This window comes from Furipterus horrens, unplaced genomic scaffold (genome assembly GCF_987537825.1).
Source record: "Furipterus horrens unplaced genomic scaffold, mFurHor1.1.pri manual_scaffold_8, whole genome shotgun sequence".
Lineage (NCBI taxonomy): Eukaryota > Metazoa > Chordata > Mammalia > Chiroptera > Furipteridae > Furipterus > Furipterus horrens.
Genome location: NW_028327178.1, coordinates 2,658,408 through 2,685,580, shown reverse-complemented (window position 1 = coordinate 2,685,580; position 27,173 = coordinate 2,658,408). Strand labels below are relative to the sequence as shown.

The 27,173-nt window shown below is 58.6% G+C and overlaps 1 protein-coding gene across 1 annotated transcript; it reads right to left on the bottom strand.

The window, feature by feature from the left end:
- Nucleotides 1-1,143: 1,143 nt before the first annotated feature.
- FBXO15 (F-box protein 15) lies at nucleotides 1,144-25,965 on the bottom strand. Its single transcript, XM_090285391.1, has 9 exons — nucleotides 25,891-25,965; nucleotides 24,655-24,759; nucleotides 22,718-22,960; nucleotides 22,055-22,264; nucleotides 19,059-19,185; nucleotides 17,641-17,723; nucleotides 16,663-16,805; nucleotides 5,542-5,666; nucleotides 1,144-1,526 (listed from the first exon to the last, which is right to left on the bottom strand). The coding sequence occupies exons 2-9, from the start codon at nucleotides 24,756-24,758 to the stop codon at nucleotides 1,257-1,259; spliced, it is 1,305 nt and encodes a 434-aa protein (XP_090141517.1). The 5' UTR covers nucleotide 24,759; nucleotides 25,891-25,965; the 3' UTR covers nucleotides 1,144-1,256.
- Nucleotides 25,966-27,173: the final 1,208 nt, after the last annotated feature.

The following is a 27,173-nucleotide window of genomic DNA, read 5'->3' as shown; positions in this document are numbered from 1 at the left end:
AGAACAGAAGACTAGGAGATGGAGAACAGAAAAGGTAAGAGACTGGAGAGGATCAAGCCAGAAAGGAGGACAGTTGATTAATAAAAGTTACAGAAAAATAAAAACGGAGAAAATACTGACAGATTCAAAAAATAATCCAAAACCAACCTACACAAGTTCTTAAGAGTAAAAGGACCCCAAAATGAATGGAAAAGATCCAATCCAATGCACATCGTTTTGAAATTTCCAAATACCAAGAAAGAAGAGTGAGTCTAAATGCCTCCCGAGAGAGAAGAAAGAGAGCACAGACCACGCGCGAAGGAAGAAGCGTGCCAATGGCATTCTACACGTCCCCAGCACTGGGGCAGACGCTGCCCAGGGAAGCCTACAATCTGTACGCACCCGGGAGGGGCCGCGGCCCCACGCCCACCCGCTCGGGGGAAACCAGCACCACCCTGCACTCTCTGCCCCCAAGGCTCCACCTCAGGCCTGGGGACAGGAGGGGACGTCAGCGTGCGCGCCCAGCGGGAGAAGCGCAGCTTTCAAACATCACCTCTGAGAATAACTACGTTGGAGATAAAACATATAAAATATAACCCAAAGGTGATCAGCACAACCCAAAACACACGTAGAACCAAACCCCTGAGAACCTCACGCGCACGCCAAGCCCCCGGCACGTCTCAGGACATCGCGGCCGAGGCCGGGCTCACGGCCCACCCCTCGGTCTCCGTCCCCGAGTCGGACCTGCTCTGGACCCCCGTGCCCTTGGGAGCGATGACATTTCTTCTGACGGTCCCAGGCACCTCTCCCCCTGGGACGTGGGCTGTTCCACGTTGTCTCTTGGACACTAAGATGGCCTGCTGATGCCACATGTACTTTCTAACTGTGACTAAACACCACGGCGTTCACACTTAAATGCATTCCCCCACCCAGGCCCCGCCAGTAAGGGAGAAGCCTGGCTATACCACACACGTGCACACACGCGGGTCGCATGCGGATACAGAAGTTCTTGTTTTTACATCATAAGGGCAGAAGGGAAGTAAATGTCTTTTCCTCTTTATTTTGTGACCTTTCATCGGGATGTGTTATTTTCATGCCTTTAAAATTTAACTTAATCCTCTAAATGTTGACTTTAAAGTGACCCAAGAACCGTAACTTCTAATGTGCAATGAGAAGGCATCAAGCAAACTAGTTTTATTTTCACTTCCGACCCCAAGAGCAAACCTGGTGGGTCCCAAATAAACAAACAAACGGCCATTCAGCAGCAGCGCTGGTGCTCAGTACCGCGTCCCAAACCAGCGGTTGACTTTCGCCAGCCGGAGGCGGAGGACCAGGCTGACGATGAAGTGCTCTTCCGTCTCCTCGATCCACACCAGCTCCACGTGCACCGCGCCGGCCGAGTCCTCGTAGTCAATGCAGGACGTCTGTCCCGGGAAACGAGGGCCGTCAGGGGGGCTGGGAGGCGGTCGCAGGCACACCGGGGAACTGAAACACCAGAAGGGCTTCCCATATTCATCCAGCAGAGTCACGTCCATCACAGAACAGCCCTACAAAGCAAGCACAGGGATTCGTAAGGGTGAGGATGACGCAGCCAATTCGATCCGACTGTCGGGTCTAATTAATACCAAACGTATAAGCAAAGCAAATAAGACTCAAGTGAAGGGGGGGCGGGGAAAGGAAAACAGTCATGGGGACTATCAACAGCTGGGCAGGTGCCGGGCAGGTGCCGGGCAGGACGCGAGGGCAGGCGGGGCCTCCTTCCATCACGGCGCCTGAGCCCCCCGCACGTCACTGGCACCGGAACGGCGGGTCGGGGGAAGCAGCGGGAGCAGGAGGACGGCGACCGATGACCGGCACGGGGGTGGCGAGGCACCGGCTCCAAGCCGTGAGCCCCCGGGACAGAAGGGAGGGAAGAAGCGCAGGGCACACGGGGCAGAGGCCGGCGTCTGCAGGGCAGAGGGAGGGAGGCGGCCCTGGGCTGCCCCCCGCGCCCCGGACCAGAAGAGGAGGGTTTGGGAAGAAGCAGCGTGTCAAGTTCAGATGTGCTGGACCGAAAGGACACGGCTGGGTGGGGCGGGAGACGGACCTGGCGATACCGGTGATTATTAATGCGGCCAAGGAGCTCTAAGTTTATTCTCAGCTGTGGTGAGACACACGTAACACACCCGTTTGCGTGTGCAGCCTACAGTCCACCAGCAGCGGCACATCCGCGTCACACTGCAGCGCCGCCACCAGCCGCCTTAGGACGCTCTCCATCCGCAGAGCCGCAGTTCCCGGCCACGGCCACTGACACGGCCCCACGCCCCTCCCCGGCCCTGGCACGCGCCCTTCTCCTCCGTCCCCGCCAGGCCCCTCGCACGGGCGGGGCCCTACGGTCTGTCCTCCGTGCCCGGCTCACTTCAGGTGGCGGCAGGTCCTCCGGGCTCACCCACGTCACTGCCGGTGTCACCGTCCTTCCTTGCTGAGGGGCGGCGACGTCCCACTGTGTGGGCGCCACGCTGTGCCCGCGCCCTCGCCCCGTCGGACCCCAAGTCCCTTCCTCCTCCCGGCCTCGTGTATGATGCTGCTGTGAACACGGCAGACGTGTGAGCTGTGTTTTTTCATATGTCCTATGTACCAGACACTGATCCAAGTAGTTTACACGTATGATTTTATTTTATTCTCAAGAAGCTATGAGCTGATATCGAGGGTAAACTCTCCTAACGCTTATCTTGTCACATACGGCTCAGAGCTTGTCGGGACTTCCGCCCGTGTTAGGGCTTCAGTCATCGTAACTGACTTACCCCTAGAGATCAGCACAGAGAACGGCGTAACCACAGGCGTGTCGCGATGGGACAGGTCAACCTGCCCTCAGCGGTCCAGACACCATTAAATGGCGCCGAAACTCCTGACCACTGTTACCTGCGTATCATCAGCTCAAACGGTCCTGACTCAAAACATGTGTATCTTAGAGAAACGTAAGAAACAGAAACACCCCAAAAGTCGAGAAAAGCAAGATGCTGAATACATACCCACCCCTGCAGGAGGCCTGAGAACCAGCCCACGTGGCCCTAAGCCCGGGGAGCACACACACAGACCGCAGCCGGAAGCGGGTGCACACCAGGGCAGCCCCAGGAGCCCCTCGCAGACTGCGCCTCCGTCCTGACACCCGTGCAGGCCCCGAGCACCGCGGCTCAGCCTGGCGACAGCCCACACCCCGGCCTCCAGCACAGCAGAGACCACACGTCTGCGGACGAGGAGGAGGCCCCCAGCCCTCGCTGCAGCCTCCCTGGCGCTGAGAACGGAACCAGAGCCAGAACTGCGTGCGGGGGGCTGTCTGCTTCCTGCCTGAGCCACCTGGGATCAGCAGCTCTCAGCAGGGCCACCGGTGGCCCGTGCTGGGGGCGGGCGGGGGGGGGCACGGAACACCAGATGCGATCCAACGACTGGCCTAATGGTCGCCCGCCTTTATTACCCAAAGCCTCGGCAAACCCCACCAGCACAGGCTAGAACCGGAGCCAGCAGGAGACACCCGTGGGGAAGGCCGAGAAGAAGGAAACCAGGACGGAGTGGGCGCCAAGGATGAGGCGATGTGGGGGTGCGGGGGTACGGGGATGGGGGTTGGGGGTGCAGGCATGCAGGGATGCAGAGATGGGAGGGTGCAGGGGGTGCGGGGATGCAAGCGTTAGCCAAAGACTGGCTCCCCATTCCGCCCAGGTGGCCAGATCAAGGCTTGCGGGCCAGCTCTAACTCCAAGCGCTCTCTGATTGCTTCATGGCCCACAGAACGGCCCGGCACACGGTGGGCACCTGAAGTCCTTCCACTGCTTCCCGAAGACACGCAGACCCAACCCGAGCTCTTCCCCGCGGGCGTCACCCCTGCGGGAGCCGCCCACCGGCCCAGCGCCCTGCGCGCCCCGGCTCCGTCCCACGCCGCAGGGAGCCACGTCCCCCAGGGCCTCACAGGCGCCCAGGCCTGCCTCCCCGCTCCTCCCAGAACCTCCCATCCTCACCCTCCCTTCCCCCAGGTTCCTTCTCCATGGCAAACCCCTCTGCCCCTGGTGGGCAGGGGAGGCAAGGTGGGGGGCGGGGCCCCTAAGTGCCCCTTCACACCTTCCCGGGCTGCTTCCCACCCCGTTCCTGCCCAGCGGCCCGGCCGCCCCTGCAGCAGGAGCCCCTGAGCAGCAGGCAGAACGGCCTTCCCCGGGGCCCTCAGCTTCCCCTCCTGCTGCCCAGTTCCCATGGGCTCTGCTCGATGCGAGACCCGAGCTGGGGGAGCTCTGCTTCTCCGGAGAGCGACCACACGGCCCTCTGAGCCAGCTGCTGCTCGGCCCGCTGCGAACGGGGCGACCGCTTTTACAGCGACACCGACGCGTTAAGTCTGACCTACATGCTGCCCTTCCGGGTCCTCCCAGTCTACTTGGGCCTCGATACTTTCAGTACATTTTTTATAAGGCCCACCGAAATCCATTTTTAGAGTCAGGTCTGCGGTCTTGAATATTCTTTCTTTAAAGTACTTTGTCATATGGAGCAGCACGGGGCCGGGGGGGGGGGGGGGGCAGCTGGGCCGGCCCCGCATGGCCTGCACGGCCCGGCTCACGCGCACGCGGAGTTCCAGCAACTCCTGGTTCTCTCTGTGGCACCATCGCTTCTCTAGCTGACAACATGTTGTAAGAATGGCGAGTGTAACACTAACACCATACACAGTACGTGTTAACTGACTGATGCCAGAGGTTATTTGTCGTAAGTTTTTGGACAAAAGTTTTATGTGGACTCTCAACTGCATGGGTGGGGGAGGATATGGTCAGCACCCCTAACCTCTGCATTGTGCAAGGGTCCACCGTAGTTAGTGAGGACGATCCTGCTCTTGGCCTCTGTCATCACCACTAATCCTTCTAACCAGCTGTCCCCACGAGGATGGCAGAGAAAGCCTTGTTACTGGGTCTCTGCACTCAAAGCAGACGGATCCCACTGATGTGAAAACCCTACTGCTCCCACAGAATAAAGCTGGAGAGTCATGCAAACCAGGGGCCGCCACGGGCACAAGAACCACAAGAAGAAACAAAACTACGTTAGGGCATCCATCCTTGTGCTCCCCTCCTCCCCCGTCCACCCCCTCCCTCTTCTTCCTCCTCCTCCCTTCCATCCCCCTTCCCTCCAACTCCCCGCCACTAAGTCAACTCTCCCATCCACGTGGCCCAGTGTCTATAGAGGTATAAACTGACTTAACTGTTCAAGGGAGCAGCCACGGCCTGGAAGTCATAACTGGAATAAAAGTTGAATTGGTGGATGAGTAATTAAGACACTTGGAGAAAACGCTACTTGCCTGGTCCAACCTACAGCTCCACCTTCTCCACAAGCAAACAGATGGGCCTGGAGGGTGCGATCAGCCCCACAGGCGCCGCGGCAGCCGGCCCCGCCCTCCCCACGCGCAGCGGCAGGAAGCAGTGCTGAGCCCCACGACGGGCTGGCAGCGGCTGAAGGGCGGGCACAGCCTGCGGCCACCACATCACGCACACCCGGCAACAGCCGTGTTTCATTTTGCAGAAACCGGGTCACTCTAAAGAAGACACCGGTGAATTACCTTTACACAGCCGTTGAGGGCCTCAGTTCTCCAGGACAGGCCGACTTCCCCGACGAGAGGCAGGTGCTCCGTGCTGTTCTGAAAATGTATCACGATGAGCTTCACGTATCCATCTTCAATACATCCTGGGAAGGGTTCACATTTTTAAATCACCGGAGGCCAGTGAGAAGTCAGCGTCCTGCAGGGGTGCGGCCGCGTGAAGGGCACCCCCCAGCTGCGCCCCCGCACCCCCGAGGGAGGGCCCCGGCCCTGCTCAGCCAGGCGTCCGGCTTGGAGGCGGAGCAGCGCACCTGTGCCCAGACAGGGAGCGAGTGGGGCCGGGAAAGCCCAGGGCCACGGCCGGGGAAGCCTGGACACCCTGTCCCCGGGGGAGAGGCTGCCGCGGAGGCACAGGCTCCCCTGGTTGGGGAAGCCCACAGCCGTGAACGTGGAAAGCGAGAACTGGGCGCCTACGAAACAGGGGCCCGGAATCCGCCCAGACAGGACACCGGCTGGGGAGCAGAGGAATGCGGCACACGCGTGGAATGAAGCCGCTGCACGCGCTCTAAGCTCACAGCTGACGAAGAGCCGCCTGGCCACCGAGGGCACGTCACGTCCCAGCGCACACGCCACCCGCTTCCCAAGGCCCCACGGCCGGCGCGCCTGCAGCACGCTGCGCTCCGCGTACCCGCCCGCGGCCTTACACTGAGACGTGACCGCCCGATGCAGGACTGCTTCAGGGACACCCCTGGGCGAAGGTGAGACCTGAGCCCTGGGGCAGAGCGCGGGTTCTCCCCCCCCCCCCCCCGCGGCGGGGGGCTCACGCTAAGTTGCCTTGGGAGCCAAAGCCCTGTTCCAGAAAGTCTATAGTGTCCTCACCCAGGTGTGGCCGAGAGGCTGAGGCCAGTGCCCTGCCAGCAGCCTCCTCTGTGGCCCAGAAGGAGCTTTAACTGACCGGTCCAGGTGGGGCGGAGCAGCGGGCCCCGCAGGGGGGTGCTGGGGCCCAGGCTACGCGTAGATGTTTTTCTCTCTCTCCCTCCCTTCCAGTCTCCCTAAGGTCAATGAGCATGTCCTTGGGTGAGGATTAAAAAATAAAAAAGGTACACACCACATAATCCCATTTATATGAAGTTCTAGAACAAGCAGAATAATCCAGGGTGAAAAAAAATCAGAAAACTGTCGGTACAAGTTCTTGTACTATCCTTACACGTTTTTCTAAATTGGAAATTAGATCAAAACAGAAAGGCCCGGAACAAACAGCACTCGCCACCAGCGAGCTGGGAGCTGTGCCCACCCCCTCCTACAGAGGGCCCTCTGCTCCCCGCACTGGCCCCCCTTCCCCAGCCTCCCTAGGACTCCGGCCAGGCCCGGTCCGGGGTCTCACACCCTCCGTCACCCCCACTGAGCGCTTTCTGCTCTAATCCCCTGCTGCGCACATGCCGACCTTGGCTACCCTGAGTTGCCTCTGCAGGTCAGACCTGGCCCCTCGGGTAGCCCACAGGCTTCGGGAAGAGGGGTCACATCTTCCATGGGGCCTTCACGGCACCTCTAAGAACACCGACACTTCTCACCGATGAGGAGCGTTCACCTCCTCGCCTCGTGAACAGAACAGAGAAAAGGTGGGATGTAAAGGCGCAGGGAGCAGAAGCCGGCAGACGCAGGGAGCGGGTGCCCGAGGGCCGGCAGACAGAAGACACGGAGCTCCCTGACGCAGGGACAACAGAACACAGGGTAACTAAGCAGAGGAACCCGAAGGGGGTGAGACGGGACCCTAGCCCACCACCGGGGGTCAGCCACACGCGGATAAACAGAACAGGCAGCAGCGGCGACTCTCGGGTGTGTGTGTAAATCTCGCGTAAAGAGGTGGGGAGACCCTATAAATGCAAAACTACGTGCCACGGGGCATTAACAATCTGAAGCTGCGGAGAAATAACGGACACCGAGACAGTACAGCCATCAGCGTCTCGCGCTCACGCAGAGCTGGCACTAACTCTTAAGGACAGGAACTCTTTAGTGTCCCCACTCCGTTGGGTCTCTCGCGTGAACCTCCTTGAGGCACGGGCTGGCCTCTTCTCTTTTTCCCTGCTGATTATTTTCAGATACCTGTTATTCCCAGACCCCAATCTACCTGGAATGTAAGTAGCTATCTATACTCAAAGACAGAGATCCCGGAATATCAAGGGAGACGGGGTCTCTGAGCAGGATAAGGATCAGCACTCTCTTCCATCGGCGTTGGCTCTGTAAGAGCTGAATGAATGGAGAGACTGGGAAGCCAGGCCGCCCCGTTCCCTAGGCCAGGCCCCTCCCCAGCCCAGGTCTACAGTCTTTCCAGCCACCGGGGTCTCTACTTCTTTCAGATTAAGTGGGGACCTGACAGGCCACATTTGCTGGTCATGTTGTTCCTCATATTCGTGATAATTAACTTGATTTTAAAGAAAACAAAGTATATACTTAGACTCTTTGAAACTGAAGTCTGTTCATTATCAATAGTGTTTGAAAACAGCTTTTCCTATTAATGTATTTAAAGGTTCAGACCGCTGTTTTCACAAGAGCTAGTTTTATTTCCCATGCACGCCTTTGGACCACTTTTCCATCAGTCTGGTCCATTTGAGTACAAATTCTTTTCTCCAGACTAGTCCCCCCCCCAAAGGCACCTAAGGGACAGTAAACGGTGCTTTGTGTTGGCCTCTCCATCGCCTGTTCTGTTTCTCCTCCAACGATCCAGGGAAACACGCAGGTCAGCCCCACGCTTCCGGTGGTGGGTGGAAGCCAGGCTCCGCTGTGCAGAATCCTGTTCCCCTGGCCGCAGGGCTGAGTCAGGACTGAGTGGTGACACCCCAGAGCCAAAGAGATGGCATGAGGCAGAGATGGCCAAGGGCAGCCTGAGGGGACAGGCACTTGTAATTCCCCCCAGGGAGCTGCTGATCATTCTAGGAGTTAGAGAGGCAAGGCCAAGGTGAGCGGGGTTGCAGCTCTCAGCAGGCAGGGGGGCAGGACAAGGACAGGGGCTCCGTGGGGCTACGGAGGGTGAGACGCTGGCAGCGCAGCCCCAGCTGCATACCCAGGGAAGTGGCGCAGAGGGGCACAGAGAACCCGAACAAGGAGAAGACACCCTCACGGTGCAGGAGAAGCAAAGGCGCAGGAACCGGGGTGGTGAGAAGCGGGCGATCTGAGCAGCGGCTCTGAGGTCTGTGGGCTGGAGTTCTGGGGCCCTAACACCCACTGAGTCCACACCAGGGCACAATCCCAAATCCATTCCTGGGGTTCTTATTAGCCTTGTCATCCTCAAACTGCTCATTGTAAGTAACAGAGTCTATTTCCACAATCGCTTTAATAAATATGTGAAAAAGTCACAATCTGATTTAAATATCTTCAAAAACAAAAACCCAAACAAAATGAGAAACTATATTCTTCCTTTTAAATGATTAAAAGAATTCAAATCACCGAAGAGAAAAAAAACAAACCCAAATTTGAGGTCACACCTGAAACAGAAGCCAGAGCCCAGAAATGCCCGGAAAGACGACAAGCGCGCTCCTGACGGTCTCCAGCCATGCGGCCCCTCCCCAGGTGTCCTGTGTCACGACAGCCAGCCCCAGGGGCACCGCCTGCGAGCTGCAAGGGCCCCGGCTTTCTGCTCTGCTGCCACCGGGCAGAATTCCCAGGGATGCTGGGATGAAGACAACGGAGAAGTCTTTGATACAAGTTCATCACGAAGAAGGTTTACATTAGGGGAAGGACATATGTTTTCAGAACAAAATACACAAGTCACACTGGAACACGCCGCCTGCCGGGGACATGCGGAGCAGGGCCCACAGGGAAGTGCACGGGGACCCACGGCTGAGCGTGGTTTTATGTTAATAAAAGGAAGCACAGGGTTACATACAATTCACAGAACCTGGGTGGGATCCACAGCAACACAGAGCAAACCAAAAGGCAAAAGACAAAAATGAAGAAAATGTCTGCAAAGGACATAACTCTTGCTTGTAAGTCCTGCAGACGTTAAAAACAATGGAATCCATCAAACAGAACCAAAGAGAAATTCCGTCAGGAAAGAAACGTGAAAATCAGGACAAGAGCGGCAGCTCAGGCCACGCACCCGACTGCCTCGCCGTCACCTGCCAGGAGCCTTGTGAGGCAGGTCCTGACGTCACCACGTTCTGCAAGCAAGGACACTGGGGCCCCGGGGGACACAGCCCGTGACATGCAGCTCTGAAGCTGGACACAGGAGGACGCCCCCGAAACGGCTGACTGGTGGCAGCTCTGACAACCACAAACCTCTGCTGCAGTCGAGTTCATGTTTCTAAATAGTCAACCGAGCATTCAAAGACGCGTGAGAATTTATGGCAGACGTCACTCCACCTCTCAGATCATCAGGCATTTTTCAAAGTAATGCCCATGATAACGGGGCCATTGCCATGAAACATGGAGACCGACATGCCCACGTCAGGACAGGTCAATCCATCACGACAAAACCAAACGACGGAATGTCACACGGCTTTGCCAAATCGAATTTTCGGAGACCATTTAGCAAGCTGGGAAAATGCTCCCCGCGTCACTGGGAGAGGAAGAAGCAGGCACTGTTCATACAGCCTGGTCCACAGTTACATCCCTACGCCTGGAAATGGACCACAACACGCACAGTTGTCCTTGGGTGCCTTTCACTTGCTCCTACACATTCAGAAATTCAAACCACGTAAGACGCTGGTTTTTTAATGCATTTTTACAGCAGTGCAGACAGAAGCCCAATGGCGGCGGCAGCGCGCTGGGCCACTGAGCTCCGTCTCCTGGGTTCCCGGCAGCCCCTCGGTCCCGACAACAAGACGGAACAGGCCACCCTGTGCGCAGCGTCTTCCCTTCAGCTTCTGAAAGCTGATGATAATTAGCTTGATACAAAGATCAAAAAATACACATTCCTTCAAACTCTGCATTGCTGATCGCCCTTCTTCGAGCTCTATGCACACGGCAAAGGCCCCCGATGACTGCCTGTCTGCGCCGTCCCCTCCTCCGGGGGCCCGCGGGCCTCTGTGCAGAAGAGGGTGCGCGGCCTGCCCAGCTGCCTGTCCTCCCAGAGGCCTGCGGCCTGGCCACTGTGCTGGCGTCGGGCACCTCGGACCCACTCCTGGCTGGTCAGCGTGGCCCACTGCGCCTGCACGGTGCCTATCCTGCTGGGGTTTACTCGGAACATCTCTTTCCTTCAGGAGAGTCTGCAAGTGTCCTAGTGCCAGGCAGAGGGCACCTGTGTGGCCTTTTCAGGCGGGCACCCATCACACGAGTCCTCGCACTTCATTGGTGAGTAAGCGATCCCACTTGACTGCACAGGAGGGGCTCCTGAGAGCTCCCCCCCATTTCCTCCAACAACACCCCCACACCTGCCCCCTGGGCCGAGTTTGCTCCGTGCCCGGTCGCTGCGATCAACGGCAGCCACTTGCCCAACTGTACCCCGAGTCCCGTGTGTCTTCCTGGCTACTCACTGACCCGGAGGTGGTCTTGGGGACCCAACGCCAACCGTCCACCCACATTTCCCGAAGAACAGAGAGCCTGTAAGCAGCCCTGCCATGCACACTTGTAAGTGGCCGTCAGGTCTCGTTCACAAGTCACTCCTGCATTGCCTGTCTGTGGGTCCCCCTCCTCTGGCCGCTCAGAAACACTTCTTCCCCTGAACTCCCTTTAGCTTCCGCAGGAAGCAAGCCCGCACCGGCCGGGCACATCCGTGCTTCCTGGGGAAGGTCGTCAGGGTCCTCCTGCGGGAACTCTGAACGCAGCCACAAGGGGTCAGAGTGACAGGGGACATAGAAATGCAGAGAAGACGCCCGGGGCCTGGGGCCAGACCAGGGTGAAGGTCCCGGAGAAACAGCCCCGTGGACCGTCAGGAAGAGAAGAAAGGCTACTATTGGGCTGCGCTGAGAGGCGGAGACGCCTGTCCTGGGCACAGCGGCCACGGGAGGGGACACTGTTGCGTGCCCCTCTGTTAGGGAAGGAGGGCCCGGGCTCCCCGACGCCAGGCCAGGCCTGGCCTGCTCTGTGCTGACGGGGCCATGCAGGAGGGCCACACGGGTGGCCCCGGCTGGAGCTGAGCCTGCCAGACTGGGGCTGGCGCCCGAGCCTCCGCCGGGGCCCCAGGAGGCGCTTCCCTGGGGGCCTCTGCTGGGTCAGCGCGCGTCTCCCTGTCGCCAGAGGGCACCCGGAGCCCTCCCCACAGCCTACAGCCTGCGCTGGGCACAGCCCTGCAGTCGGGAGCTGGTCGACAACGAGCGACTTCCTGCCACCCCCTGGGGACAAGCAGCAATGATGGTGGCACTGCTTCTCCTTGACAGAAAATGTCCTTTGAAACGGGGGCCGAGTGCTGGCCTGCCCGGCCGCAGTGACCGCGCGGGAGTCATCGCGAACGTGCCGCCCGGTCCCACCAGTCCTGGGGCTGCGGAGGACACGGGGCGGCTGGGGGCAGCGGCGCCCTCTGCCGGCTCCCGGGGCTGGGACCGCGCGCGGCTCCGGCCGCGACCTCCGACGGCGGAAACGCGTGCGCCCCCGCCGCGGTGCCCCGGGTCCTGCATCTGGTGCGGCGTCGGTCCGGGAGCCGCAGCCACACCTTCCCTCTACAGCCGCCGGCCCCAGGCCCCGCCGGCCGGCAGCCCCGCCTGAGCGCCCCCCCGGAGCCCGCGCGGACCTCGGGAGCCGCGCGCCCGGGCACAGCCGCTCTGCAAGCGGGTGGCGGAGGACGCGGGGCAGCCGCGGGCTGCAGGCTCCGCTCTGGAGGCAGCGACCCAGGCGGGACGGTGTCGCCACAGGCGAGCGCGCGGAACCGCAGAACCGACGCACACAGGCGGCCTCTGCCAGCAGCTCGCGGGGACAGACCGGGCCCCCGGGGATACGCCAGCTCGCGGGACAGACCAGCCCCCCTCCCACAGACCAGCCCCCCGCTCCCAGGCCCGCTGCGAACCTCGCGTGAAGGGATGCGTGTGAACGGAAAGCCCTCCACGAGGGCCAGCAATGCCGGCCGTGGCTGTGCCCGTGGCGACCGTCCTCGTCATCGCTAAGGGCACGGCTTCCGTGCGAGAACCGCAGAGAGATGGCCGTTTCAGGGCAGGGGCAGCGAGCCCCGCCCCCGGGCCGACCCAGGCCTCACTCACCTGGCCCCTGCGGGCTCCCCAGGAGACCCTGCACCGCCAGGTGAGCGATGCCGGCGCACCCCGGCTGGAGCGGCTCAGCGGGCGGCCAGGGTGCTGTCGCGCAGAGCCAAGGTCCCCAGTTCCACTCTTGTTCGGGGCGCCTGCCTGGGTTGCGGGTTGGGTCCCATCATGGCGCGTATGAGAAGCAATGGATGTTCCTCTCTCAATGGATGTTCCTCTCTCACATTAACCCTTCTCTCCCTCTCTCTCCCCCTCCCTTCCCCTCTCTAAAAATAATCAAAAAAAAAAACCTATAAATAAATGCTGGCAGTGAGGGAGCCCCTGAGGACACCAGTCTCGCTGGCACCAGCCCAGAGGACACAGGCGTCTGTACCCTCGGCAGAGCCTGGGGCCCGTGCTGGGAAGAGGGATGAGATCTCCTTTAAATAACAGAATAAAGGTAAACAGACTGCAGTTCAAAGAAACCACTCTGGGCTGGGTGACAGGCAGAGTTTTCACACCTGGGCAGAAGAGGGGGCAGCTCGCTGGGCAGGGCCCAGGTCTGGAGCCCCAGGACGAGCGTCTCTCCAGACCACCCTGCAGCGCCTTCCTGACCTTGGGGGTCCCGGATCCCGGGCACCGCAGAGAGCGCACTGGAGAAAAACAGGAACACCGAAAATCAAACAATCCAAGCAGTCAACTCAGACAGCTAGAAATAAGAGCAAAATAAGCCTAAAGAAAACAAGTGGTTTTCTAGGAAATCATATAAGCACTAAAAGTGATTGAATGTAGAAAACCTGAATATAATTAGATCAGAAACAGATTTTTTAATGAAAATTATATTCTGATCTGTGAGTGTAAACAAAAAACACTAGATATCAAATAGCTGAAACCAGTACTTTAAAAATAAACATACACATGACAAGAGGAGCTTATTTTAGGGATGCCACAATGTTTACCATTAGAAGATATAGTAATAAAATTCACTTTATTAACAGTGTAAAGGAGGAAAAAACATAATTATCAATCGTTGCCCAAGATATTATTAGTAATGTTGACCAGCAACTTCTGAATTTTTTTTTTTAAACTAACCTAGGAATAGAAAGAAACACCTTAACTTGTAAAAACATGTAACAAAAACCTAGAACAAACACACTTAGGAATAAAGCATTTTATTAACTTACAATCCCCATTAAGTTGTAAGTACAGAACAGCTCGGCCTCATCGAGGGGAATGTGCCGCTGGTCTTCAAGAGCATACAGTTACCCTTTGCCCTAGCACTCTGATCCCTGAGGAAGCGTCCCCAGGACAAGCCGGGGAGGCATGGAATGAAGTGCGCCCAAGGCCAGTCAGGGTACCGCCACGTGTAGTAGCAATGACCGGAAGCCCGAGGGAGACCATGTCCAAACCCCTGCCCAGCTGTTTTGTTTTACTGTCAATGTACATATTGAAAACGAGAACAAGAACGACCTCTCTCCCGTGCTAGAGAACGATCCACAGAACATACTATTAATGGGGGGGAGCAAGGACCTTAAAAGGAAGTAGTGGGCCTCATTTTTTAAAAACTGGGAGAAATGCGAAGATATTGATGTATAGCCTTACACAGTCAAAAAGAAACATTAAAGAATAAGCCAAGAACTAGTGGAAAGGCTAGAAGGCTGGGAAGTTCAAGCAGATGACCGCCTAGCCTGGAGGCTCGCGGTCAGGCAAGGTACGTCACGCGCGGAGGCTGCGCGCAACGAGGAGGCGGCCCAGAAAAGATCGAGGCGGAAGCAGCGTCAGCAGCAGCAACAACAGCCATCTGCCTTCACCTGTACCAAGTGCGGCAGGGATTGTCACTCCCGAGTCGGACTGCACAGCCATTCTCGGCAGTGCAGATAGACTCTCAGGAAGCTACGCCATCGTCTCTCGAGATGGACGGCTGCCGACGACGACGACGAGTGGAAAGGCTCACGCTGGAAGAAGGGGAGAACGGGGCGCCGTGGGCAAGAGTAGAAGTAAACCTCTCGGAACCGCCTCATTTCAAACTTCCAACTTTGCCACCATGTACGGGGGGGGGGGGGGGTTAGTGTACAAAAAAGCGAGGCAATCCTGAAAAATGAAAACTCAGCTGAAACAAATCACTAATTTTATATCAAAGTGGGAGCACAGTAACACAGAGAAAGATCATTTTAGGTGAGTTATTTTTGTATTTCTAGTGTGATCTATATTATGCACAAAAGAACCACAAGGAAATTTTTAATTGAGAGTATTCATAAGTTCATTATTAGCAATAGTATCATTTTATTATTTTGAAATTCTGATATATTGTGATGTTTTTTGGAAGACTTTCAGCCTAAGGGAAAAAAATGCAAATATATAATCAAAGAAGTTCATTAAAAACCCCAAGATATCTAATTTAAAGGAATGCATGACTTATATCTTCACATTATAAAATACACAAACTTCTTTGCTCTATCTGCTGAAAACCCGAAAAGGGATGGGAACCCAGAGTACCATGTATGTCTAGGATCCAGACTACGGTCCCTAATAACACCAAGTAGCGGGAACTGAAAGGAACCAGCACTCCTGGAGAGAATGACCCATTCCAGGCCCCGGCAGGGAACGGACAAGCTAAGCCCAAGCTACCTGGTCGTGTTGGGAATGCCAGCAAACTGCCAAAGATGACGGAGTCATGTCAGAAGAACAGAGGAGACCACAGAACAATAAACAGAATAACGACTGCAAATAGACAAATACATCAACTACGTTTTTTAATCCGTGGTTTAGTAATAAACAAGGCATCTCTGGAGACTGTTAGACCACTAACTCACTGTTCTGTAAGCCACTAGAGACAGAATCAGGCATGAACCCTGCCTTTCCTGCACTCACTATATTTCACGGTAACTAGCTGACAAGAGAAAACTCTTTTTGCAGAATAATCCTAGCTAACAGATGCAGAAAAATGACAGAACTCAGCATTTACAATCGCTAATAAAAATAATGGACATGTGGCAGACATCACGGAGAAAGTCATGATGAAAAGACCAGGCTGAACATTCCCTGAACCCACTGATTCTTCTTAATGTAATTAATATTTAGAAAAACAGATACTACCTCCTTCCTGGGAATTGAGTAGAAGGTACGAAGCATTCTTGCCAAAAGGGAAAAGAAAAGCCCGCATCTGACCAAGCTAGAGAAACATGTTAATAGTAGAGCAAACACCCGAAGTGCAGAGCCCGTGTGGACACGTACCAGACCCAGCTCCCCCAACAAGTGACCAGCCCGAGAGAAAGGGCCTGGTCCCCGTCCCACAGGGCGCAGCACCGCGACCAGACGCAAAGGCACGAGTGGGCGCAGGGGGACGTGCCGCGCCGGCACTGGTCAGAACGAGGCTGAGTGCTTGCGTTCATCGATGGAATGAATTTCAGGGCAAAAACTATTGCCAGAAATAAAGCAGCCTGTCTCACAAGCGAGGACAGGGCCCGTCAGCCAGGAGGACACAACAGTCTTCCAGGCTTACGAACGGAACCACGGAGCCTCAGACTCCACGCAGCGGGAGCGGAGAGCGCCCACCGGGCCTGCGGAACTCAGGCAGAGCACGGGCGCGGCTCCGCCCCTGGGCGGTGACAGCTGCGGCACGCAGGCCGCCTCTGCCTGACCCGCCCTGCGACAACCCTCCCCACGACACAGCACGTCCGGTTCTCCGTCAGGACGCAGGGACCGCGTGCCCACACGGCCGCCATTCTCAGACACAAAACGGGTCTCCGCAAACCGCAAACAGAAAGGGGGGCGTGGCGGGGCAGGCGACAGGGACAGGAGCCTCAGAGGAGGGGTTGGGGAGGGGCAGGAAGGTAGAAGAGGAGCGGGGGTGAGGGAGAGGAGCTGGAGCTACGGGACTCGGCACTCGCCCTGCCTGGGGGTTTCGCAAGTCCCTGAGCGACGCAGTGGCCAGCGACGCAGGAGCAGGGAGGACAGAGCCCATCCGTGGCCAGGGACCAGGCAGGAGGCCAGTTCTCCACGCAGACACCTGAAACCGAAGGGAGCACACTGTCACCTGCGTGGGCGGAGAGGTTGCGGAACGTGCTGCACAGCTGGAAGGCCCGGCCGCTGCGCATGTCCACGTGCAGCTGGTAGCCGTGCAGGCCGTGCTCGGGGCTGTCGTCCAGGAGCGGGCCGTGCGCGGGCGGCTCGTAGGGGCTGCAAGGCAAGGGAACACGCGCGCCTGTCAGCGCCACGGGGAGGGGCTGGGGTCGCAAACACTCTTCAAAGACGAGCATCCAAAGCACCAGCCCCTCCCACGCCCGGAGCTCCCTGCCCCGCGTGCTCCTGCCAACGTCTGCAGGGGCAGGCAGAGGCCTGAGGTCCACAGGGGCCCACAGGACGGCTCTGCAGAGACGACTCCGCTCCTCCGTGGGTCAGGGCCCACGGCACCTACTGCCCAGCAGGACAGCACCTACCCGCACACCTGCGGCTACAACTACAACAGCCCGATGGGGAGGGACCCGCAGAGCCCCCGCCGCGCTGAGCAGGCTCCTTCCACGAGCGGGACCTGCCACACAAGGTGACAGGGGCATTCGGGGGCTTTTCAGGTGATAATTAAAAGGGAGTAAGGTGCCTGTCATGAAATGGAAAGCATGTTCCCCACCTGAAGACTCTCAAACTCAGAACATGGCCCGCGCTGTACGGACCAAGCAACACGCCTCCGCAGACCAGCGGGCCACGGCCCGCGTGCCCCCCGGGGTCTGAGAGCTGGCAGGGGTGCGGAGCGGGCGGCCGCGGGCGCCGAGGTGCCCTGCCTACACGTGATACGCCACGGGGGTCCCTAGGCCCGAACAAACAGCAAATACACACTCGTGAACAACCCAGTCACGTACTCAGCAACAGCTGAGCAGTTAGGCCTGGGGGCTCGCGTCTCCCGATGGAGAGAGAACACAGACCCTTGTAGCTATTCCCACGGTATGGAGGTGGTACCAGCTCGTCCTTGTTTATGGTGACTTTACAAGAGGCAGACGCGCCACATCCAGATACATACACAGAGGCCGAGCCGAGCGCGCTCCGCTCCACGAGGTGATGGACGTGAAGAGTCGCCATGACAAAAGCCAGCTCCTCCTCCCCCTGAAAAGTTAATTAGAAAGAACACCTTTTTCAGCGGAAATGTTTCACTTTCACAGGGTCACTGTGAAGATCACAGCAGACGCCCTCAGACAGAGGCAGGCAGGCTGTCACGGCTGCGAGCCGACCGCAGTGCGGGGCTTTACTCCTGCGGGCCCACCCTCGCCGCCTGCCACGGCGTGGACGTCATAGGGACGCGAGGACCACCCTTCACCCCAAGTCACAGAGCAGGCAGGAAAAGGCTCACGCCCTAGCGCCTGCGGAATAGCAAGCACTGCATCATACAAGGTCATTGTGAAAACAGACCTCGTTAGTTCCAGGTCCTTTCCACCCCTCCCCAGAGATCAAGGCGATTCCGGGAAGAGCCTCACAGACACGAGGTTAACTCCACAAATACTTAACACCCGTGCCCAGCGCTCCTCTCTCGAGAACCTGCTGGACTGGGCAAGCCCAGCGGGAATGATTAGATTCCAGCTCCTCCCTCGTCCCTTAGGCTGGGGGACACAGAAATGAGACTGCACAGGAAGTGATCCCCCTTTGTCCCCAGATTCACAGTTGGCACTGCTTGGTGTAGGTGGCCCCGAACATGTATCTGAAGGTGCCGTCCCCGGTGGTCAGAGACCAGCCGGATCCACCAGAGTCCCCGTGACCACGTGGCCAACGGTGAGGGGTGAATCCAGGTGAGGCCGACTGCGGCCTGGCCCACCAGGGGCAGCCACCCAGAAGGGGGAGCGGACGCAGCGAGGCCGCGGCAGGGCGAGAAGAGAAAGGGGCACGAGGGGGTGATGCTGGCGGTCCCGTCCTGCCGTGCCTTCGTGCGCGGACACACACGCCCGTCCTCCGGGTCACACTGGGGAGATAACATGCCCGCAGCCAGGGCCACAGAGGAGCCCGTGGTGAACACAGGATGTCACACTCGGTGCTTCTCAGGGAAGGGCCTGCCCAGAACGCAAGCCCCAGCTGCAGCAGTGGCAGAGGGAGCGTCCTTACGCCCTTCCCCGAGGGCAGGCACACTCGCCGCCACGCCCACAGGGTGAGAGAGGCACAGACTGCAGCAGCGGTAGGACACGGAAGGACGTGGGAAGGACAGACAGGACCGTGGACTGACAGGCGGGACAGGGACACCCCGTGATAGGAAAGGCAGCCTGTCACCTGTGAGAGCAGGCCAGCTAGCAGCCTCCGGGCCGTCGGGGTCACTGCCCCAGAAGGACGCTGCTGAGAGTGTGCGACGGACCGCAGTGAGCCCCCGTCTGAGCGGACGCACACCCAACCCCAGCCACAGTGAGCGGACGCGGGTAGGCAGGGCGGGACACACCAGCCCTGGGGCCCGAGCCTCACCTTCCACAGCCCCAGCAGCAGGCCCGGGTCCAGGCGGAAGATCCGAACGAGCTGGTCGCAGCCGATCATGGCGGAGTCAGTTATGTGGCTCAGACTGTACTTCGCAAGTAGAGAGCGCCACCGAGGCCTTCGCACGCGCGTGTCAGGGAAAGGAAAGGCAGAGGTGAGCCCGCAGGCCCGCGGTCCTGCGCTCCCACGAGTGCCGCTGAACGCGCTCTGGAAGGGCACGCTGGTGATGCGCACGTTGCTGATACGGGGAACTTGGGGGGCGAGGGGCACAAACAACTTTGTGAGGCAAAGGCAAGATGGCCACACCCAAGTGTCCGGCCCAGCCGTGGGCCCTTGTCCCTCCCTCTGGCAGAAGCTGAAGAATCCTGGGGCTGAGGAGAGGAAGGACCCTTCACTCGCTGCCGCTGGCACCCAGCCCGCGGCCGCAGCCCACGTGGGTGCTCAGTGGGTGCTCCTAGCGAGTATCACACAGCAAAGGCGAGACGCTTGCAATGACAGAAAAGCAGTGGGGCCAGTGGCCCGCCTGGCAGTACGCGCTCCTTCTCAATGACTAGCAGCATAACTCAGGCAGCAGAGACTGCAACACTAGGACAGAAAACAAACGGAAGCCAAATTGGGGTTTTCATGAGTGACACACTACGACCTCTGTCCTAGACTCCTTCTGAAGAGTGAATAGCCCCGTTGGGTCAGGAAACACAAATCAGCCCGCCCCTCGTCATCAGACTTGACATCGGCAGCGTGAAACACTCCACAAACACCGTCACAGCGGACCGACGTCTGTCGCTCCGGGAACCGGGAGGAAGCTCACCGGACTTCCAGGGAGAGATGGCAGCTGGGCGTGGGCCGGAGCCCCGAGGAGCGAGGAGCGTGGCCGCGCGGCCTCAGGAGCGCCCTGCAGCGCCTGGGAGAACTGTGCCATGTTCCGGGGGCAGTTTCAAAGCGGAGGGTCTGTGCGCATCCGGACAACCCCGGGGCTGCCAGACCCCGTGGTCCCTCGGTCACTTTCCCGAGACCGTTTGTGCTGAGACCCCTGGTCAGGGAGAGGCATCTGGGCAGCGTGAGCCAGGCCCTGCGTGCCTGGGCCCCCAGCTGTGACGCAGATGGAGGCTGCTGGTCCCCATCGTTCTCACGGGGAAGCAGCAGCACCATGGCAGCCGGACACGCTGGGGCGAAGGAGACGATTTAGTGAGTCTGACGAGAACGGCACAGTTCACAGGGAAATTCAAAGTGCAGCTCACACAATGACGGCTTTCGGGTTCTTGGAAACAGTCCCCATGGAGGAAACAAACAAGATGCAGATGAAAAGGACTGAGTCTCCTCCGCTGTCACTCCGCTGCCCCCAGGACTATATTTCTTTCAAGGGCCCAAGAGCACAGACTCAGTACTTGTTCGCCACGAGTTAGCAGACACCGGCTGAAGACCACTGAGTTTTCACGAAGGAACTAAACTCCATTCCACGAGTGCCCCGGGGACTCTAGACTCCTGTCACTGTGCTGCACCGAGCATGCCTGACCTGCGTGACCCCTTTCAGGACCATCCGTGAAATCAGCCTTTCATGGCCATTTTCACTGGTGTTCACCCCTTTGTCCTGACGCTATCAATAACACCTCGTGATGTGCAAAGTAACACTCCACCCGTCAGACTAGCACGGGGCTGGGGACTCATTCTGCAAACGAGGCTCAGGGCCCAAAGCCTGGGAGATGACTCAGGACACCTGACGTCCAGCATCACCATCTGGAACTTCAGGGCTTTACCCCAATAAAGGCACCACTTAAACAATCAGCTGTGCCGACGAGGTGCCCTCAGGGAACAGCCAGGGAAGTGGTCCACGTGGTCTCCATCACAGCGTCCGGGGCGCATCCTCGCCACGCCAGCAAGCCTGCGTTCACCAGCCCGGGGAAGCCCAAGACTCACGTTGGCCACGTGACACCGGCTCACTGACACGTCCTCCAAGAGCCCGTGCCACAGACAGGAGCCCAAAGCACAGTCCCAGGGAGGCAGTCGCCAAACTGTGACCGCGCCCAGGGAGACCACAGGAGAGCATGGTCCCTCTGCAGAGACAGAAGGCCCTGAAGAGAGCAACTCACCACCTTCCATGCCGGGACATGTGTGTGAGAAGCCAGGGGACCACGGCACTCAAGGGCAGGATGATGACACGGCCAACGTTACCACATGACAGAGGACACAGAGACAGCGAAGGAGGCAGGCACAGCAGGAAAGCAACCCTGGAGGGGCCGCTGTGAGCTCTGCACAGCCATGGATTCTGCACAGACACACATGCACGTGCTCAGGAGTCAGGACGCAGCACACGCCCCGGTCCAGCCTTCAGGAAGGAAGGACGAAAGTAAACAAGTGCGCGCGAGGGACCCGCTGGGTCAGAAGACGCAGCCTTGCCGTGAGCATGGGCCGGGCCCCGGCCACCTCCTGACAGAACGCTCGGCGCTCAGGAAGCATCAGCGTTGCGTGCACACGGGACGATGACAGCGTGTGGCCTCCGCAGCCCCCTCCTCGTCACCACCTCCTGTTCCAGATGAGAAAACGCCAGCAGCCACTACTTGCACAAGGCCTCAGAGCGAGGAACGCACATGTAAGTGACTAATAATTATGATTCCATCACCCAGTGCTGAAACTGATTATTACACCATTTGCTAAAGAAAAGTCTGATGGCTTTATATAGCTTTGTGTGAAAGTGGTTAAAACGAAAATCCTCAAAGGTCAGCTGTCTGTCATCCAGGCAACTCTGTTAACTAGAGTGTCATTCCCTAACTGTCACAGATAACCAACCTAAATTTAGACCTAATCATGCAGGTGACAAGCCCATTCTTGTCCTGCTCTGTAGCAATCCAGGATGAAAGACAGAAGGGGAAGTCTTCAAGATGCAATCAAATTAAAATACACAGGTGGTATTTTTAAATTACAAAGTACGGCCAATGGGTACTCCCTCACAAGAGGTCCTCACCCCAAAGTCCTGCTGAACTAGTACTCACCCGTTTTTGGTGGGAGGTTTGGTCCGGTCCATAAAAACTGGCACCACGCCACACAAATCCAAGGTCGACAACGTGGCCAGACAGGGCCAGTTTTTGCCATACCACACGATCGTGACCGAGGAATCGTTTATGAAAAGATCGACGTGCTCCATGAGGTGTTCTTTTCCGCTCTTCCCTTTCAATACGATCACCCATCCCAGGCCAGATATTCTGCAGGAAGGAAGGCAAGCTGGCAAGGTCTGCCGCGAAGGGAGCAGGGGCTGGAGGCCATCTCCTGCGTCACCACTAACGCAGCGGGTGCCCCAGCACCAGGGTCACGGCTCCCGGAAGGCACCCCTACAGCTCTCCCCTTAGCCCCCGTGTCCTCGCCTAACGAACACCTGCTGCGTTCTCGCTACAGGTTCTGCCCGGGAGAAACGCCCTGGAAGCTTCTGCTTCCCCGGAGTGCAGCGCGGGCCGCGTCTGCTGCTCTCCCCAACCTGAGGGCTCTCCTCTGCAGGAGGAAGGTGTCCCTCACGGTACAGCTGCACAGACACACACACGGCCACCAAGAGACAGGCCGCAGTGGGGGGGACAGCGTCACCACAGCTCACGCCCCAACCTCCTCCCACTGTCAAGGGCGCCCGAGGGAGCACGACAACCCCGCTGGGAAAGACGTCCTACCTGAGGGCCTCCTTGGTTTTCACCGGGAGGCCCGTGTACGGGTTGACGGGCTTGAGGACCTCAGCCAGCACCGCCCTCGTGGAGGCCATCCGTTTGGTGAGATACTCCTTCTTCCAATGGCCAGCTTCCTTATCCTCAACTGACAGCAAGGTCATAGACGTGGCTGTCCTCTCCACCAAATCAAGACTCCAGTTGCATCTTTTAGGTGAAAAGGCAGATGAGTAGATTCTGATCCAAATACAACTGAGGGGAAAGGGAAAAGAGTGACGTCTAGGCGACACTGTCACGCACCTGCGGGCTAACACGCTAACCTGGAGGTGCACAATAACTGGGCAGGACGCCTCCCCCACAGCCAAGGCTCTCCTTCCAGAAGGGAAGTAGATTTCTCTCGGCGGAGACTGAGGCAGAGATAAACTCCATTTCCTGATCCAAAGGTGGCGCTCACATGGACACATTTAATCATCTGCTAATTTATGTCTCCACATTCTGTTCGGTGCAGAAAAGGATGAAACGGCCCGTGGCCAAGAGGGAGCAAACAGAAGGCGGTCCTCCCACAGACGGGAAGACCCCGGACTGCAGGGGGTCTGAGGGGGGCCCCAGAGCCTGGAGGGGAGCGACTGCGCTGGTCACACAGTGCCAACCCCAGCGGACACATCTCAGACAGCTGACATGGGGGCTCGCCTCCCTGATCCGGCACCACGTGCGCTTCCCAATGAGGCACGCGCAACCAGACCCTTCAACATCTCTTTGTTTCCTAGTAGGGCTTTTCTTTTCTTTTCTTTTAAATTGTATTTATTTATTTATAGACAGAGGGGAAAGGAGGGAGAAAGAGAGGGAGAGAAACATCACTGTGTGGTTGCCTCTCGCACGCCCCCAACTGAGGACCTGGCCCGCAACCCAGGCACGTGCCTGACTGGGAATCAAACCAGCGACCCTCTGGTTCTCAGGCCGGCGCTCAATCCACTGAGCCACACCCGCAAGGGTTCCAGTAGGGCTTTTCAAGTTACTTCTCACTCCCCGGAATCCTTTCACGCCAAGCTGTTTGCCTTCCAGTATTTATGTTCTCAGCTCAGAAGTTGGGCCCTGGCGCTCACAGACTCTGCAGAAATAACTGGCCATGGAGGGGACAAGCCTAGAACGGGCGCTCGTGCCTCCGTCCCCAAATACTGCCACACACTCCCTTCTGTAATTCACGTCCCTGCAAGGGACCACGGTCACACGCTCCCTCACTTAAGTCACCAAAAGAGCAGGCTGAAGAGCACAGAAATGGCTTACGGATTGAAGTACTGTGCAGACTGCTCCTCGTGATTACTTATAAAACACAAATGTCAAGTTTAAGGGGCTTTATTAGTCTCTAAAAGCCAACTCCTCCACCTCTCGACCACCGCCGCTCCACCCTGTAAAGCGCTGAGGTGGACTTGAGGACAAGAGCTTCCTGACCTCACCTGACGACCAGTCAGGCACAGCGGTGCGGAGAGCGGGGCCGGTTCGCTGTCCTGACGCCCAGGGTCCCGGTGCGCTGGAAGACACCCCACGTGGCGTGCGGGCGGCCTGACGCCTGCCCCAGTGGCCCCGGGAGAGCCGTGCTCGTCCCGAGGGCTCGCTGCATGGCAGGGAGGCAGCCCCACCGAGGTGACAGCCCGGGGGTCCCCCGGGAGCCATGAGTGTGACCGGCTGCAACATGAGCTCCTCCCCCCCCCCCCCAAGAAGCGACGTGGAGAGCATGCCCTTAGCTGCCCAAACTCCGCTGGTGTCTACGCACCAGTTCTGCATCCTGCCCTGCACATACGGCTCAGCCCACACAATGACGACTGCCCTTCAGAGGAGAGCGAAAATCAGGCGATTTCACCAGAAGCTCGGGTTTTGGAAGGACAGCTTCCAAGAGAGCAGGACGGGACCTGCTGAGACACGACAGAGCCACCTGGCTTCCTCCTTACTTGTCACTGGCCAGGTGATAGAGGCGCCTGTTCACACATCCCGTGCACAGCAGGGTGGCGGCATCCAGGTAGCACAGGATCTTCAGCAAGATTTCTGAGGGCATGCTGCGGGGCGGGGGACAGATCGGTGGGTGTCTCACCCAGAACCCGCTGCCGCCCCGCCTCAGAGAAGGCTGCCACAGACACACGCCACCAGCCCGCAAGGCCAGCCCACCCTCATCGCCCACGACATCCCGCGGCGTGCTCTGGTTTTCACAACCCTCAGGCCGCACACCACTGCCACCCACTGCGCTGGGGCCCGGCGTCCACTTGTTCCCTCGACAGCACAGACCCCGGGACGTAATCCGTGGCCGGTTTCCTGGGCCTTCGCCCCGAGACCGCGAGCCTCACGGGAACACCCGGGAGCAGCCGGCCCCGGGCCCAGTGTCTGGGACAGAGAGCCAGCTGCGGGGATACGGGGCCTGGCCTCGCACGCCTCGCTGCTCCCCACAGTACAGGCATTAAAGCCGCAACGGGTGTCCCTAATGCTGTTTTTTCTTTCTGGCTTTTCATTTCCTTTCAAAAACGCACTAAAAGCGCTGTGCCCTGTTAGCTAAGCTAGTTATGATAGCACTAATGGCCGGAAGCCTGAAATCGGACACCTTACATTTTAATCTGAATTTTGCAATTTGTAGCCTCTGCGAGCCCCGCTTCCCCCGCCGTAAGCCGCCCATGGTAACCCCACGCCTGCGGGGCCCCGCGCTGGGCGGAGCTCCGTAAATCTTAGGGCGCTAGGAGTCCACGGGCGCCTTAGCGTCGCTTTCAAACTGTGCTTTTTAAGAAAAATAAAGATTCTACAGCTCCTGTTGCTTGTTCCTGAGGCTACAGTAGCAAGTCTTGCCATGGCAAACCGGGTTCCCAAAATCCCCGAAGCTAAGACATTGCGAGGCCTCCTGAGTGTCTAAGAGGGCACTTGAAGCTCCCTTCTCCGTTTCCAAGGGTCTTTGTCAACGGGAAAGTGAATCCTTTTAAAGAGCGTTTTTAGAAAGGAAACATTAAGTTGACTTATCACTTTTAGCTTCATAAAATTAGCCTAATAACGATGGGGTGACAGCTGGTGACTCACACCGAGCCTCCTCCACGAGTCCACTGTCAGAGGGCTCACAGCAGCAGCCTGGCGCACGCGGCACCGGAACGGCGTCTGAGAGCCCCGCGCCGAAGCCCCCCCAGGAAGCGCGCGCACCCTGCGCCCCTCACCTGTCCAGCCGCAGCGCGCAGTCCGGGCGGGGCCCCCCGCGGGGCCCTCTGCCGGGGGCACACGGCTTCCCGGGAGCCCAGAAGGCCGCAGCGCCCACACCGGGCGCCCTCCTGAAAGGAAACGTGGGAAGTTCGCGTTACCGCGATGCAAGGGAACTGTCCGCTCCCCAAGATGGCGTTGCTGGGCCCACGGGCTCCGAAGACTGTGCCCGGGGAAGCTCGCTCTGCAGGAAGGGAGGGGTGGGGACAGGGACGCGCCGGGGGCCTGGAGCCTGGGCTCCCGTGTTCGCTAAGGCTGAAGGCCGAGGCTCACTCTGCCCACGGGCTGTCGGCGTGGAGGAGGTTCAGTAAAATGTGCTTCGTGGGAACAAGACGGAAAGAGGAGATGTCCTCATTGCCCGACCTCGATAACACGGCCCAGAACCTCGTGAAAATGCCACTGGCGGAGTGGAACCCTGAGAGCGTGAGCCAGGCCCGCCCCGGGGCCCACGGCAGGTCCCAGCTCTCACTCAGCGGCCGCGGCCACGGAGGTGCCGCCCGCTCGCCCACACGCGTGTTCGTTTTCCCTTCTCGCGTTCAGTGGCTTATACTCGGTCCCCCGTGTTTTTTATTTCAGCGGTACCTAAAACAACCGAACTGCGCACTCAGTGTAAAGATGCGATGAAATCGGGGAGACTATACCATGCGATCGGTTCTTCCCAGAAGTCCCTAAAGGGATTTTTATGACGATCCGCCTTCGGAAGCAGTGGTGCTCCCTGGCGGCGTGGCAGGGGTCGGCGCCACCCAGAAGGTCACTGGGCAGCAGCGGGCACAGCGGCGCGGGGGGACCCCCAGAAGGAGACCCTCTGAGTTTGCTCAGAGACACAGACTTGGCCGTGACCCCGCGGCGCGGACAGTGCCGCGCGGCAGGGGGCGCGCCAGGACCCACGCACCTGCCGGGGGAACCCGCTTAGGGCCCCGCGCCCCGCGCTCACGGCCCGTGGGCGGGGCAGAAAGCCCGTAACGTTTCCACCTCGCCACGTCCTAAGGTCACACAGAGACGAGAGGGGGCTCCCGGCCTCAGAACGAGGACGGGCGCTGGGGGTGCGCGGCGGAGCGGAGCCCTTTCGGGACGGGCAGGTGGCGACCCGTGGGGCGCACCCGTCTGGGCAGGTGCGGCCCATTCGCGCGGCGGGTCCCCGCGAGGCGCTGCTCGGGGGTTGGGGCGCTGCCCACGTTCGCACCCCCACAGTGCCCATTAACTGACCTAACGTAAAGGGAAGGTTTCCGGGGGGCTGCTCTAC

What these genes read in the sequence shown, in the direction of transcription:
- FBXO15 (XM_090285391.1), bottom strand. Translation starts at nt 24,758, where the DNA reads ATGCCCTCAGAAATCTTGCTGAAGATCCTGTGCTACCTGGATGCCGCC. An exon ending in AAAACCAAGGAGGCCCTCAG is followed by an intron (nt 22,265 to 22,717) that starts GTAGGACGTCTT and finishes TCCTTCCTGCAG; the next exon opens with AATATCTGGCCTGGGATGGG. An exon ending in TGCTGCTGGGGCTGTGGAAG is followed by an intron (nt 17,724 to 19,058) that starts GTGAGGCTCGGG and finishes TTAACTTTTCAG; the next exon opens with GGGGAGGAGGAGCTGGCTTT.